Below are 13,747 nucleotides of genomic sequence, written 5' to 3'. Positions count from 1 at the left end.
AAGAGAAAAAGAAAGGGTCTGAGAAAATATTTGAAGAGCTTATTGTTGAAAACTTCCCTAATATGGGAAAGGAAATAGTTAATCAAGTCCAGGAGGCACAGAGAGTCCCATACACAATAAATCCAAGGAGAAATACACCAAGACACATATTAATCAAACTGTCAAAAATTAAATACAAAGAAAACATTAAAAGCAGCAAGGAAAAAACAACAAATAACACACAAGGGAATCCCCATAAGGTTAACAGTTGATCTTTCAGCAGAAACTCTGCAAGCCAGAAGGGACTGGCAGGACATATTTAAAGTGATGAAGGAGAAAAATCTACAACCAAGATTACTCTACCCAGCAAAGATCTCATTCAGATTTGAAGGAGAAATTAAAACGTTTACAGACAAACAAAAGCTGAGAGAGTTCAGCACCACCAAACCACCTTTACAACAAATGCTAAAGGAACTTCTCTAGGCAAGAAACACAAGACAAGGAAAAGACCTACAATAACGAACCCAAAACAATTAAGAAAATGGGAATAGGAACATACATATTGATAATTACCTTAAATGTAAATGTATTAAATGCTCCCACCAAAAGACACAGATTGGCTGAATGGATACAAAAACAAGATCCGTATATATGCTGTCTACAAGAGACCCACTTCAGACCTAGAGACACATACAAACTGAAAGTAAGGAGATGGAAAAAGATATTCCATGCAAATGGAAACCAAAAGAAAGCTGGAGTAGCAATTCTCATATCAGACAAAATAGACTTTAAAATAAAGACTATTAGAAGAGATAAAGAAGGACACTACATAATGATCAAGGGATCGATCCAAGAAGAAGATATAACAATTGTAAATATTTATGCACCCAACATAGGAGCACCTCAATACATAAGGCAAATACTAACAGCCATAAAAGGGGAAGTGGACAGTTACACATTCATAGTAGGGGACTTTAACACCCCACTTTCACCAATGGACAGATCATCCTAAATGAAAATAAATAAGGAAACACAAGCTTTAAATGAGACATTAAACAAGATGGACTTAATTGATATTTATAGGACATTGCATCCAAAAACAACAGAATACACATTTTTCTCAAGTGCTCATGGAACATTCTCCAGGATAGATCATATCTTGGGTCACAAATCAAGCCTTGGTAAATTTAAGAGAACTGAAATGGTATCAAGTATCTTTTCCGACCACAATGCTATGAGACTAGATATCAATTACAGGAAAGGATCTGTAAAAAATACAAACATATGGAGGCTAAACAATACACTACTTAATAACGAAGTGATCACTGAAGAAATCAAAGAGGAAATCAAAAAATACCTAGAAACAAATGACAATGGAGACACGACGACCCAAAACCTATGGGATGCAGCAAAAGCAGTTCTAAGAGGGAAGTTTATAGTTTAAGAAACAGGAAACATCTCGAATAAATAACCTAACCTTGCACCTAAAGCAATTAGAGAAAGAAGAACAAAAATACCCAAAGTTAGCAGAAGGAAAGAAATCATAAAAATCAGATCAGAAATAAATGAAAAAGAAATGAAGGAAACGATAGCAAAGATCAATAAAGCTAAAAGCTGGTTCTGTGAGAAGATAAATAAAATTGATAAACCATTAGCCAGACTCATCAAGAAAAAAAGGGATAAGACTCAAATCAATAGAATTAGAAATGAAAAAGGAGTTAACAACTGACACTGCAGAAATACAAAAGATCATGAGAGATTACTACAAGCAACTCTATGCCAATAAAATGGACAACCTGGAAGAAATGGACAAATTCTTAGAAATGCACAACCTGCCAAGACTGAATCAGGAAGAAATAGAAAATATGAACAGACCAATCACAAGCACTGAAATTGAAACTGTGATGAAAAATCTTCCAACAAACAAAAGCCCAGGACCAGATGGCTTCACAGGGGAACTCTATCAAACATTTAGACAAGAGCTAACACCTATCCTTCTCAAACTTTTCCAAAATATAGCAGAGGGAGGAACACTCCCAAACTCATTCTAAGAGGCCACCATCACCTTGATACCAAAACCAGAAAAGGATGTCACAAAGAAAAAAAACTACAGGGCCAATATTACTGATGAACACAGATGCAAAAATCCTCAACAAAATACTAGCAAACAGAATCCAACAGCACATTAAAAGGATCATACACCATGATCAAGTGGGGTTTATCCCAGGAATGCAAGGATTCTTCAATATACGCAAATCAATCAACGTGATACACCATTTTAACAAATTGAAGCATAAAAACCATATGATCATCTCAGTAGATGCAGAGAAAGCTTTTGACAAAATTCAACACTGCTTTATGATAAAAACCCTGCAGAAAGTAGGCATAGAGGGAACTTTCCTCAACATAATAAAGGCCATATATGACAAACCCACAGCCAACATTGCCCTCAATGGTGAAAAACTGAAACCATTTCCACTAAGATCAGGAACAAGACAATGTTGCCCACTCTCACCACTATTATTCCACATAGTTTTGGAATTTTTAGCCACAGCAATAAGAGAAAAAAAAGAAATAAAAGGAATCCAAATCAGAAAAGAAGAAGTAAAGGTGTCACTGTTTGCAGATGACATGATACTATACATAGAGAATCCTAAAGATGCTACCAGAAAACTACTAGAGCTAATCAATGAATTTGGTAAAGTAGTAGGATACAAAATTAATGCACAGAAATCTCTGGCATTCCTATATACTAATGATGAAAAATCTGAAAGTGAAATCAAGAAAACACTCCCATTTACCATTGCAACAAAAAGAATAAAATATCTAGGAATAAACCTACCTAAGGAGACAAAAGATCTGTATGAAGAAAATTATAAGACACTGATGAAAGAAATTAAAGATGATACAAATAGATGGAGAGATAAACCATGTTCCTGGATTGGAAGAATGAACATTGTGAAAATGACTCTACTACACAAAGCAATCTACAGATTCAATGCAATCCTTATCAAAGTACCACTGACATTTTTCACAGAACTAGAACAAAAAATTTCACAATTTGTAGGGAAACAGAAAAGACCCCGAATAGCCAAAGCAATCTTAAGAATGAAAAATGGAGCTGGAGGATCAGGCTCCCTGACTTCAAAGTATACTACAAAGCTACAGTAATCAAGACACTATGGTACTGGCACAAAAACAGAAAGACAGATCAATGGAACAGGATAGAAAGCCCAGAGATAAAACCACGTACATATGGTCACCTTATCTTTGATAAAGGAGGCAGGAATGTACAGTGGAGAAAGGACAGCCTCTTCAATAAATGGTGCTGGGAAAACTGGACAGGTACATGTAAAAGTATGAGATTAGATCACTCCCTAACACCATACACAAAAATAAACTCAAAATGGATTAAAGACCTAAATGTAAGGCCAGAAACTGTCAAACTCTTAGAGGAAAACATAGGCAGAATACTCTATGACATAAATCACAGCAAGATCCTTTTTGACCCACCTCCTAGAGAAATGGAAATAAAACAAAAATAAACAAATGGGACCTAATGAAACTTAAAAGCTTTTGCACAGCAAAGAAAACCATAAACAAGACGAAAAGACAACCCTCAGAATGGGAGAAAATATTTGCAAATGAAACAACTGACAAAGGAGTAATCTCCAAAATTTATAAGCAACTCATGCAGCTCAATAACAAAAAAACAAAAAACCCAATCCAAAAATGGGCAGAAGACCTAAATAGACATTTCTCCAAAGAAGACATATAGACTGCCAACAAACAGATGAAAGAATGCTCAACATTATTAATCATTAGGGAAATTCAAATGAAAACTACAATGAGATATCATCTCACACCAGTCAGAATGGCCATCATCAAAAAATCTAGAAACAATAAATGCTGGAGAGGGTGTGGAAAAAAGGGAACACTCTTGCACTGCTGGTGGAAATGTGAATTGGTACAGCCACTAGGGAGACCAGTATGGAGGTTCCTTAAAAAAATTACAAATAGAGCTACCATATGACCCAGCGATCCCACTACTGGGCATTAATTCAAAAAGAGTCATGCACCAAAATGTTCATTGCAGCTCTATTTACAATAGCCCGGAGATGGAAACAACCTAAGTGTCCATCATCGGATGAATGGATAAAGATGTGGCACATACATACAATGGAATATTACTCAGCCATAAAAAGAAACGAAATTGAGCTATTTGTAATGAGGTGGATAGACCTAGAGTCTGTCATACAGAGTGAAGTAAGTCAGAAAGAGAAAGACAAATACCGTATGCTAACACATATATACGGAATTTAAGAAAAAAAAATGTCATGAAGAACCTAGGGGTAAGACAGGAATAAAGACACAGACCTACTAGAGAATGGACTTGAGGATATGGAGAGGGGGAAGGGTAAGCTATGCCAAAGCAAGAGAGAGGCATGGACATATATATACACTACCAAACGTAAGGTAGGTAGCTAGTGGGAAGCAGCCGCATAGCACAGGGAGATCAGTTCGGTGCTTTGTGACCACCTGGAGGGGTGGGATAGGGAGGGTGGGAGGGAGGGAGACGTAAGAGGGAAGAGATATGGGAACATATGTATATGCATAACTGATTCACTTTGTTATAAAGCAGAAACTAACACACCATTGTAAACCAATTATACTCCAATAAAGATGTAAAAAATAAATAAATAAATAAAAATAAATTTAGCACTAAGTTAAAAAAAAAAAGTAGAGATTATATTTCTGAACCATGGTTATTGTAAGAATTATGCTGAATGAGAAAATTTTTCAAAAGCAATAAAGAATTTATAACCTTATAAATGTAAACAATAAATATATGCAAAATATGATGGTGATGATGATGACATAAGACTGAGTAAAGTAGTTTTATGACTATAAAAAAAGAAAATAAATAAATAAATAAATAAAATGGAGTTGCGGGTCACACAGATAGGCATTTATAAATTGCCTTATAATAATAGGAATGAACAGGTACTTTATCGGATTAAAATAGACTCCATATAATAGTCAACCAACATTTGTTGTATAATTAAATATTTTCATAAAAGACAAATGGTATTTTTATGAAAAATGAATTTTCTAATAAAATATTACTGAATTAATGTCATTATAATAAAACTATATTTTATTTAGTTAATTTAGAATATAGAGGTAACAAAAAAAGTATAAAAAAATCTAAAACAGTGTATAAGCTTAAAAAATTCTTCTGCCATCAATTATGACATGTTGTGGACTTTCCTGGTGGTGCAGCTGTTAAGAATCCGCCGGCCAATGCAGGGGACACGGGTTCGAGCACTGGTCCAGGAAGATCCCACATGCCACGGAGCAACTAAGCCGGTGCGCCACAACTACTGAGCCTGCGCTCTAGAGCCCACAAGCCACAACTACTGAGCCCACGTGCCAGAACTACTGAAGCCCACGCACCCAGAGCCCGTGCTCCACCACAAAAAAGAAGCCACCACAATGAGAAGCCTGCTCACCACACCGAAGAGTGGCCCTCGCTCGCCACAACTAGAGGAAAGCCTGCGCGCAGCAATGAAGATGCAACACAGTCCAAAATAAATAATTAAATAAAATTTTAAAAAAATTATGACATGTTGTTTCTATAAAATTGAATATAACATTTTTGTGCAAAAATAGACAACACATTTCTACCAGATAATTTAAACTCAGTTAAAACAGGGTGACAGTTTATGATTCATTTGCATCCAAGTAATGTGATTTTTGTGTATGTGAAAAAAAAGTTAAGAATTTTTTTCCCTTGTAAAATAATCTTATTTCATTACTGTAAACTATTATTTTTTAAACTGATATTTGGGTAATTTTCAGTGATAAAACAGAAAATAAAATTTCTAATTTAAAACATTTATTTTTATTAATTCTGTTCTATCATTTACTGTTTAACTTTATATTGTGAAATGAAACATACATAGGGAGTACACAAAACAGAAATATGCAGCTCAATGATTTTCAACAAATAAACAACCATATAACCACTACTCAATAGTAACCCCCCCAAAGACATCTCACCTCCTCAATATTTCCACCCTCCCTCTGTTGCAAAAAGAATCACAACCTGTTAGTTTATCATTTATGCCAATCATACCATTTCTTGCTCTCTTTTACTTATACTTTTATTGCTTTAGCATAAATTTCTAAAAACTGTTCTTTACTCTTATCTTTTTTTTAACTTTTTGTAAATGAAATTATATTGTGTGCACCTTTTTGTATTTAGCATCTTTCAGTCAGTGTTGTTAGTGAGATACATCTACGATTCTGCATGCAGCAGTAGCTCATTCTTCACTCGTGCATAGTATTCCATTGTGTGAACATATGAATATTCATGCATCCATTCACCTTGTGAAGGACATTTGGATTGTTGGCCACATTTGTTTATTAGGAACAATGCTTTCTGAACATTCTTTCACGTGATTTTGGGGTGCATTGTTAGTATATATCTGGAATTGAATGGTCGGGTTATAGCATATGTGTGTGTGTGTGTATATATATATATATATATATATATATATATATACACACACACACAAACACACACACACACACATATATTCAAATTTAGTAAAATTCTCAAATAGTTTTTCAAATTAGGTATCACAATATAAACTGCCTCCTTTAGGGTGTGAGCATTCCAACAGGTGGTATTGTCAATTCTTTTAATTTTAGCCATTTGTGATACAAGGTCTTTGTTGCTTATAAAAATTGTCAAATACCATCTCCTACCTGAGAATTTTACTTTTGTACTGTCTTAATAAGAGTTAATTTTTGAAGAACTGACTTTCGTAGTATTATTCTAATCTAATTCATCAGTTTTATCTATGTGATTAGGGATTTCTGTGGACCATTTAATATTTTTACCTACTCCAAGTTTATACAGATATGTTACTATACCATCTGCTGGAATCTGTACTGGCTTTCCTCTCACTTTTAAATCTGCAATCCCCTGACCCTAGAATTAATTTTTTATGGTGTGAAATATTGGTCAAGTTTATTTTTCTTATTCCTATGTGGAAATTCAGTTTTACTAAGACCATTTATTGAAAAGACAGCATTTTCCCGTAGCTCTGCAGGGACACTTTTGTCACAAATCAAGTCCATATATATGCATAGATCTGTTTCTAGGTTCTCTGTTCTAATATTTGTGCCAATAAAACATGTCTAATTACTGTAGCTTTATAATACATCTTGATAGCCAGTAACTCAACTCCTGCCATTGTAAAAAAATCTCAAGATTGTGCTATTATTGGGCCTTTGCATTTCCATATACATGTATTTTAGAAAGATCCTGTCAAATTCCACAAAGAAGAGACCTTTATAATTTTAATTCAAATTGCATTGAATATGTAAATCAATTGCTGAAATTATAATCTTTACAATATTGAGGATTCTAGTTTATGAATAGTTATCTCTCCAATTTTAAAAATTCTTTATTTTTCACAGTATTTCAATAGTTCTATAGTGTAGTTTAGAGATTTTGTACTCATTTTTTTAGGATTGATTTCTCTTGGTATTTGATATATTTGATGCTATTGCATAAAGTTTTATATTTCCTAGTACATAAAAATATCGTTGATGATAATTTCTTTAAAGCTTTTCTGAAATTCATCCATTAATTTGAATAAATTCCCTATAGATTCCTTAGATTTTCTAATTAATTCACTAATTAGATTTTAGATTAATTAACATAAATTAATTTTCTAATTAATTTATTAATTCCTTTCAAATCCTCATGGCTTTTCTTTCTTTCTCTTTCCTTTCTCCACTGAGAGTTTCCAGCCCAGTGTTAAATAACGAGCATATCTAACTGCTTCTCAGTTTCAAAGGAAAATTTTCAACATTTCACTATCAGATGTGAAGCTTGCTATAGAAATTTGTATAAACAGTTTTTACTTCACCTACATTTTTGCTGGATATAGAATTACAGGTTAGCAGTAATTTTCTTTCAGCACTTTAAAAATACCATTTCATTCTCTTCTGGCTTCCTTTGCACAATGGCATACCTATATCTCTGTATGAGTTCCTAAATAAGGCCAGAGGAAGGGGAGACTTTATATAAATATATACAATAAGAATAACTTAATGTATCATAGGATATATTGTGATAAAATCAATAGCTTGCTTATTTGGCCTATTTATTTGTATCCACGGAGACAAAAAAACATTAAAAACATAAAACTATGCTATTGTTATTGGCTGATTGATAATTTTACTACGTATATGGAACCAACAGAACTGTGATCTTTAAAATGTGATCCTGATTCTTTGGATCTGGTAATTATTTCAGATTATCTTGTGACTCCGTTTTTAATTTTCTCTTCTTATGGCTTAGTATGTTTTATTTCTAGTATAGAAAAGTAGGGATGGATGGAAAGCCAAACAAATTAAATGATAAAATAAACACAATTTTTAAACTATAGAAGGAAATACGTTTAAAATTCTACACACTGTTTACATGACTATGTGAAGTGTGCCAGCAGCATCACTCTCCCAAATGTTTATAGCAAAGGCATATTGTACACAGTTCCATTAACCATTTGGACCTGCATCTTGATGAAACTTCAGAATCTACTGATATTCCAGAGCAGCTATTAAGCATTTCTTAGGAAAGTGACATGATATTCAATATAGATTAAATGCATGTTTACTGGACTTTTACATTTAAAATTTCCTGAAAGTAATCTGGTTATTGGTTACCTACTTGAAAAACAATTACACTACAACAATGATAAGATTTTAAGAATGACAGAGCTTTTTTGCCATTTTTCACAGTTATATGTAAATTCTATAATATGTGACTTCTGGGGTCATATTGCTTGGGTTTGTGTTCTGTTCTATCTCTTAGTGTTCTTCTGTCTGACTTTCATAACCTGTAAAATGGAGTTTATAGTAATTCTTATCTTAAAGTGTTACAAGAAATAATTAAGCATTCTATGGCACATATTAAGTACGTAAGTATTAGTATTAGTATTAATTTTAATGATTGATAAATACTAAGCAATAACAAGTGGGTGTTTTGCTATATACCTTCAGCCATAAAAGCAATTTAAAATTGTTCAAGTGAATGTATTTTCTGGCCAGAGTAGTATTTAAAACTGGATTCATTAAATACTATGCTGTGTGAGGGTAAAGAACATAAACTTTAAATATGCAATTGGCCCTCCATATTCATGGGTTCTGCATCTCAGATTCAACCAACTGCAGATGAAAAAATATTTTTTAAAAATTCCAGAAAGCTCCAAAAAGTAAAACTTGAATTTCCCACTGCCAGCAACTATTTACATAGCATTTATATTGTATTTACAACTATTTAAATAGCACATACATTGTATTAGGTATTATAAGTAATCTAGATAGATGATTTAAATTTATGGGAGCGTGTGCATAGGTTCTGTGCAAATACTATGCCACTTTACATAAGGGACTTGAGCATCTGCAGATTTTGGTATGGGGGTGGGCGGGGCTAGGTTCTGGAACCAATTTCTTGCCAATACCGAGAGACAACTATACATACACTTAGATGTATATTCTGAACTGTTCAATAGCAAAGGAAAAATAAATAATTTTTAGATTTTATTAAGTACTCAGAGTTATACTCTATGTTTTGCTGACTTAACATTATATTTTATAAGTTTTCTTAATATACTTGAAAAACCTAAATTTCACTTAAAGGGCTTAAATTTAAAATGGACCTTTGATTTAAAACCAGACAAACCACTACTCTCATTTAAAATGAAGGTGTGAATTTGTAGTTTCAACTTTATTTTTTTAATAACAAACGTTTGCTGAATTTCAAAATTTCACATATATTTTTAAAACCACATTATAAAGTTACATAAAATGAAAGAATTTCACTTCTTACCTTTGATCCAGAAGAAATCCAATGGAGGTCAAGGTCAGGATAATGAAGCAAGCCCTCAGAAGGAGAGTGACCTGTGATAGTGCCTGTCAAACAAACACAGAGACCAATGGATCTTTAGGTGAGTCATCCAAAGGAGCATCAGAATTTAAAGCTGACAAGAATAACAGACTCAATTTTATTTTATGTTATACCATTTGTTACTAACATTTTTCAAGAAGGTTGAATATGCAGAGAACATTTTGGTTTTCCTAATGTCATTTAGTTATCTTGTTGGACACTTGGAGAATGAATTAGACAATTCTAATGATGTTTTGCTTAAAGTGTTCTTTCTAATAATTCTCCTTTAAAGTTTTGGCTTTTGTAATTCTTTGAAACACTTATGCCTCCACATATGGAGAAATCACTTACATTTTTATGAATAAATACCACATTTCAATGGTTATTTTTAATATCACCAATTCTTCGTGGTTTCAAACCCAAAAGTGTCTTTAATAAAGAAAATATTTAAAGGAGAATGTGTTATGAGTACAAACACATACATGAAAGAAATTACGCACATCCACTCACATTTTTATTTGATGAAATCTGTATGTTCCTCTGTACATGTCAAGGGTCCTTTTTTGAATTAGTAACAAAAACCACATATATCTTTGTTATAATTATAAATTAATTATGCATTTTGTTTACATGTAAAAATTTAATAATAATGTTTATTGAGCATCTATTTTATAGCTTCCATGCTATGTGTTTCACACATGCTAATTCTTTTCATATTCCCAACAAACTTGCAGAGTAGGTGTCATCATATGTGCTTCATATATGAAAAAACAAAGCTGGAATCAAAAGATGAAGTAACTTTTCCATCATCACACAGAAATAAATAATGCTTCTGAAATTCAAAACAGACCTACCTGACCCTTAAGTGTGACAATGGTAGAACACATATGAGCAACAAACTTAAAGGTGGCAGAAGCAGAGATCTATACTGAAGTTACATAGCTCATGTTAGGGCCAGATGGTTACCACTTCAGATTGAGAGTGGATCAGTAAAAGCAAGGAGTTGGATGCACAGCCAGTGGATGATTTCCCTACTCACTGATGGTATTTATGTTTCACCTTTATGAGAACACCAAAGTTTGTTTTATGTTGGCTAAAATAGTGATTGAATGCTCTCTTTTTTCTTTTTCCTGAAATAACTAGAGGTAATTTCAAGTCATTACTAACTAATATACACACCTACAACTAAGTAGCATCTGTCCAAAGTTATAAACAAAAGTTACCAATTGCAATTGCTGCTCACATCCAGCATCTCAGTTCCATATCATCTTCTAAATCAGCGCTGTCCCTTATGGCCAACTTTTAACACCTCCCTAGTTACTTTCTAAATGTCTACAATGGCACCCATAATTGCCAAGGGGCTTTAACCCTCCAGGGCAATAGTTCAGTAGAAGAGTATTGTTGAGTGGTCAAAAAACTGAATAGGGCTTCCCTGGTGGCGCAGTGGTTGAGAGTCCGCCTGCCAATGCAGGGGACACGGGTTCGTGCCCCGGTCCGGGAGGATCCCACATGCCGCGGAGCGGCTGGGCCTGTGAGCCATGGCCACTGGGCCTGCGCGTCCGGAGCCTGTGCTCCGCAATGGGAGAGGCCACAACAATGAGAGGTCCGCACACTGCAAAAAAAAAAAAAAAAAAAACTGAATAAAAAGTGTCAGAATGTTTAGGAATATGGAGACAGTGCTGGATATCAGATATAGGATAAGGAGTTCAGTGAACTCTAGAACGTTTGAATGGAGAGCAGGAGAGTACTATTTGGGTATATGGAATTCCGTGGTGGCTGCTTTGGGACAGTAAAACAGAAAAACAAAAACAAAAACAAAACAAAACAAAAAACACACCAGAAAAATATTTTCTTGGTGGTAGAAGTAACTAGGTGTGCTTGAGTAGATTAATGTTTGCTTAGGGGAACTATTTTGTCTCTAAAGAAAAATGCTTCTTACACCATTATTGCTTCTTTTTGATCTTTTAGGGAAAAATTCATATGGAAGGGAGAAATGATTTGTGTCCCAAACCTATAGCATGATTTTAAATGCTCTATAAGCATGCAGTGCTTAAAATTATTTGAACCTATTAGCCATGTAACCAGTCAAATTGTTCAGCATTTCTAAGTCTCTCTTATGTGTTCAGTACATCTGAAATAAAATATGAGTTTGGCAAAGACTATAATAAAGTACTTAGAAGAGTGCTTGGCATAAAGTAAGAAGTCAATTCGTGATATGATGATTATCATTGTTATTATATTCAGGCTATACTAATTTTCTAAATGGCTCTTAGGCTAATCTTAATTAATTACAATAAGTTAAGGAAGCACAAATAAAAGGTTTGTTAGCTCTTTCAAATATCATAGGAAATTCAGAGACAGGACAAAATATATTTTTTGTTTTGGTTAGGGAATTTATGATCTCTGGACAAAAAAAGAAGAAAGAACTCCTCTCTCCACAAATTGCTTCCTGGCTAATGGTGTCTGAGTGAAAACCAACTTAATACAGCTATCTGGCTGCCTAGTGAAGCTTCTACTTGGCTATTACACATCTGAAACTTAGCCTGCCTAAAACCCTGTATTTGATTTCCTTCTCCACCCCACACGCTCCCCACTTCTCTTCGTTTTAGGGATGGCACCCACAGTTTTTCATTTGCTCAAGCCAAAAACCCATAACTCATCCTTGACTCTTTCTCTCACTATCTACTTCTAATACATCAGCACTATATTTGAAATACATCCAGAATAAAGATATTTGCTACAAACAGCACACACAAAAAATACCATGTTTCACCCCCAACATTATCTCTACTATATTAAAATACCCTTCTAACTGGTCTCTCTGATTCTAAATTGTGTGTCCACCTATTCTGGCTTCCCTCCCCTGGTATGTAGCCAGAGCTATCTCTTTAAAACTAAGTCATATTATATCATTCTTATGTTCTAAATCCCCCAGGAGCTTGAAATCTCAGTAAGAATAAAGCTCAGAGTCCTTATTCTGGCCTCTACACAACATACCCCCTATTATCATATAATTCCTGAATCATTTCCGTCTTTCATTATTATGCTACATCAGAAATTTTGCTCTTCCTTGAATATGACTAACATCCTTCCCACTCAAATCTGTTTCATCTACTGTCTCTTAAGCTTGAAATGACTTCCCACAGTGACCCTTATGGTTTATTCCTTCATTCCATTCAGGTAACTACTGCATGTCCTTGTTCATCCTGTATAAAATAGTACTTCTCCACAATGCTCTATAACCTTTTTCTGTTGTATTTTCCTCCATACAACTTAACACGCCCATACACTTATACATTTGTTTGTTCATTCTCCAGCTGTTTGTTGTCTGTCTTCTCTCACTCCCTAAGAGAGGTTTTATCTTTTTATTTACTATTATATTCCAAGTGCCTAGAACATTGCCCAGCACATAGTCAGTAGCTAATATGGTTTTTGAATGACTGACTGAATTATTGAATCATTTTACATTTCTGTTTATTGTCCATACCTTTAATATAATTCTAATTGGCTTAATAAATAATTTAATATTACATTAATATTTAATTTAATATCAATATTTTAGTCCTTAAAATTATTTAATAATTTAATATTAATATACTAAATGCTTGTGTTAAATATTTAAAACATTAAATACTTTAATATTTCTATGTTTAATTTCTTAAAGAACAAAACTGTCCTAAAACTGTTTGAGTTTAAAGGAAACTAAGATTACCAGAAGAAGAAATCCAATATTGAACACATGCTTCCTTTAGAGAGTCCATTTTCCTATGAAACTCTTAAGTTTTTCCATATTATATCCTT

General features: G+C 33.7%; 1 protein-coding gene across 6 annotated transcripts in view; it reads right to left on the bottom strand.

Moving 5' to 3' along the window:
* AGMO (alkylglycerol monooxygenase) overlaps window positions 1–13,747 on the bottom strand; it is a 344,244-nt gene that overhangs the window by 163,704 nt on the left and 166,793 nt on the right. For all 6 annotated transcript variants that reach the window (XM_081244291.1, XM_081244288.1, XM_081244289.1 and 3 more), the window contains one exon: window positions 9,890–9,972. In XM_081244291.1, the coding sequence (XP_081100417.1) occupies window positions 9,890–9,972 (83 nt within the window). The remainder of the gene's footprint in view (window positions 1–9,889; window positions 9,973–13,747) is intronic.

The sequence above is a fragment of the Mesoplodon bidens genome (genome assembly GCF_964165515.1).
Source record: "Mesoplodon bidens genome assembly, chromosome: 9".
NCBI lineage: Eukaryota > Metazoa > Chordata > Mammalia > Artiodactyla > Ziphiidae > Mesoplodon > Mesoplodon bidens.
This window is presented reverse-complemented; position numbering and strand designations above follow the sequence as displayed.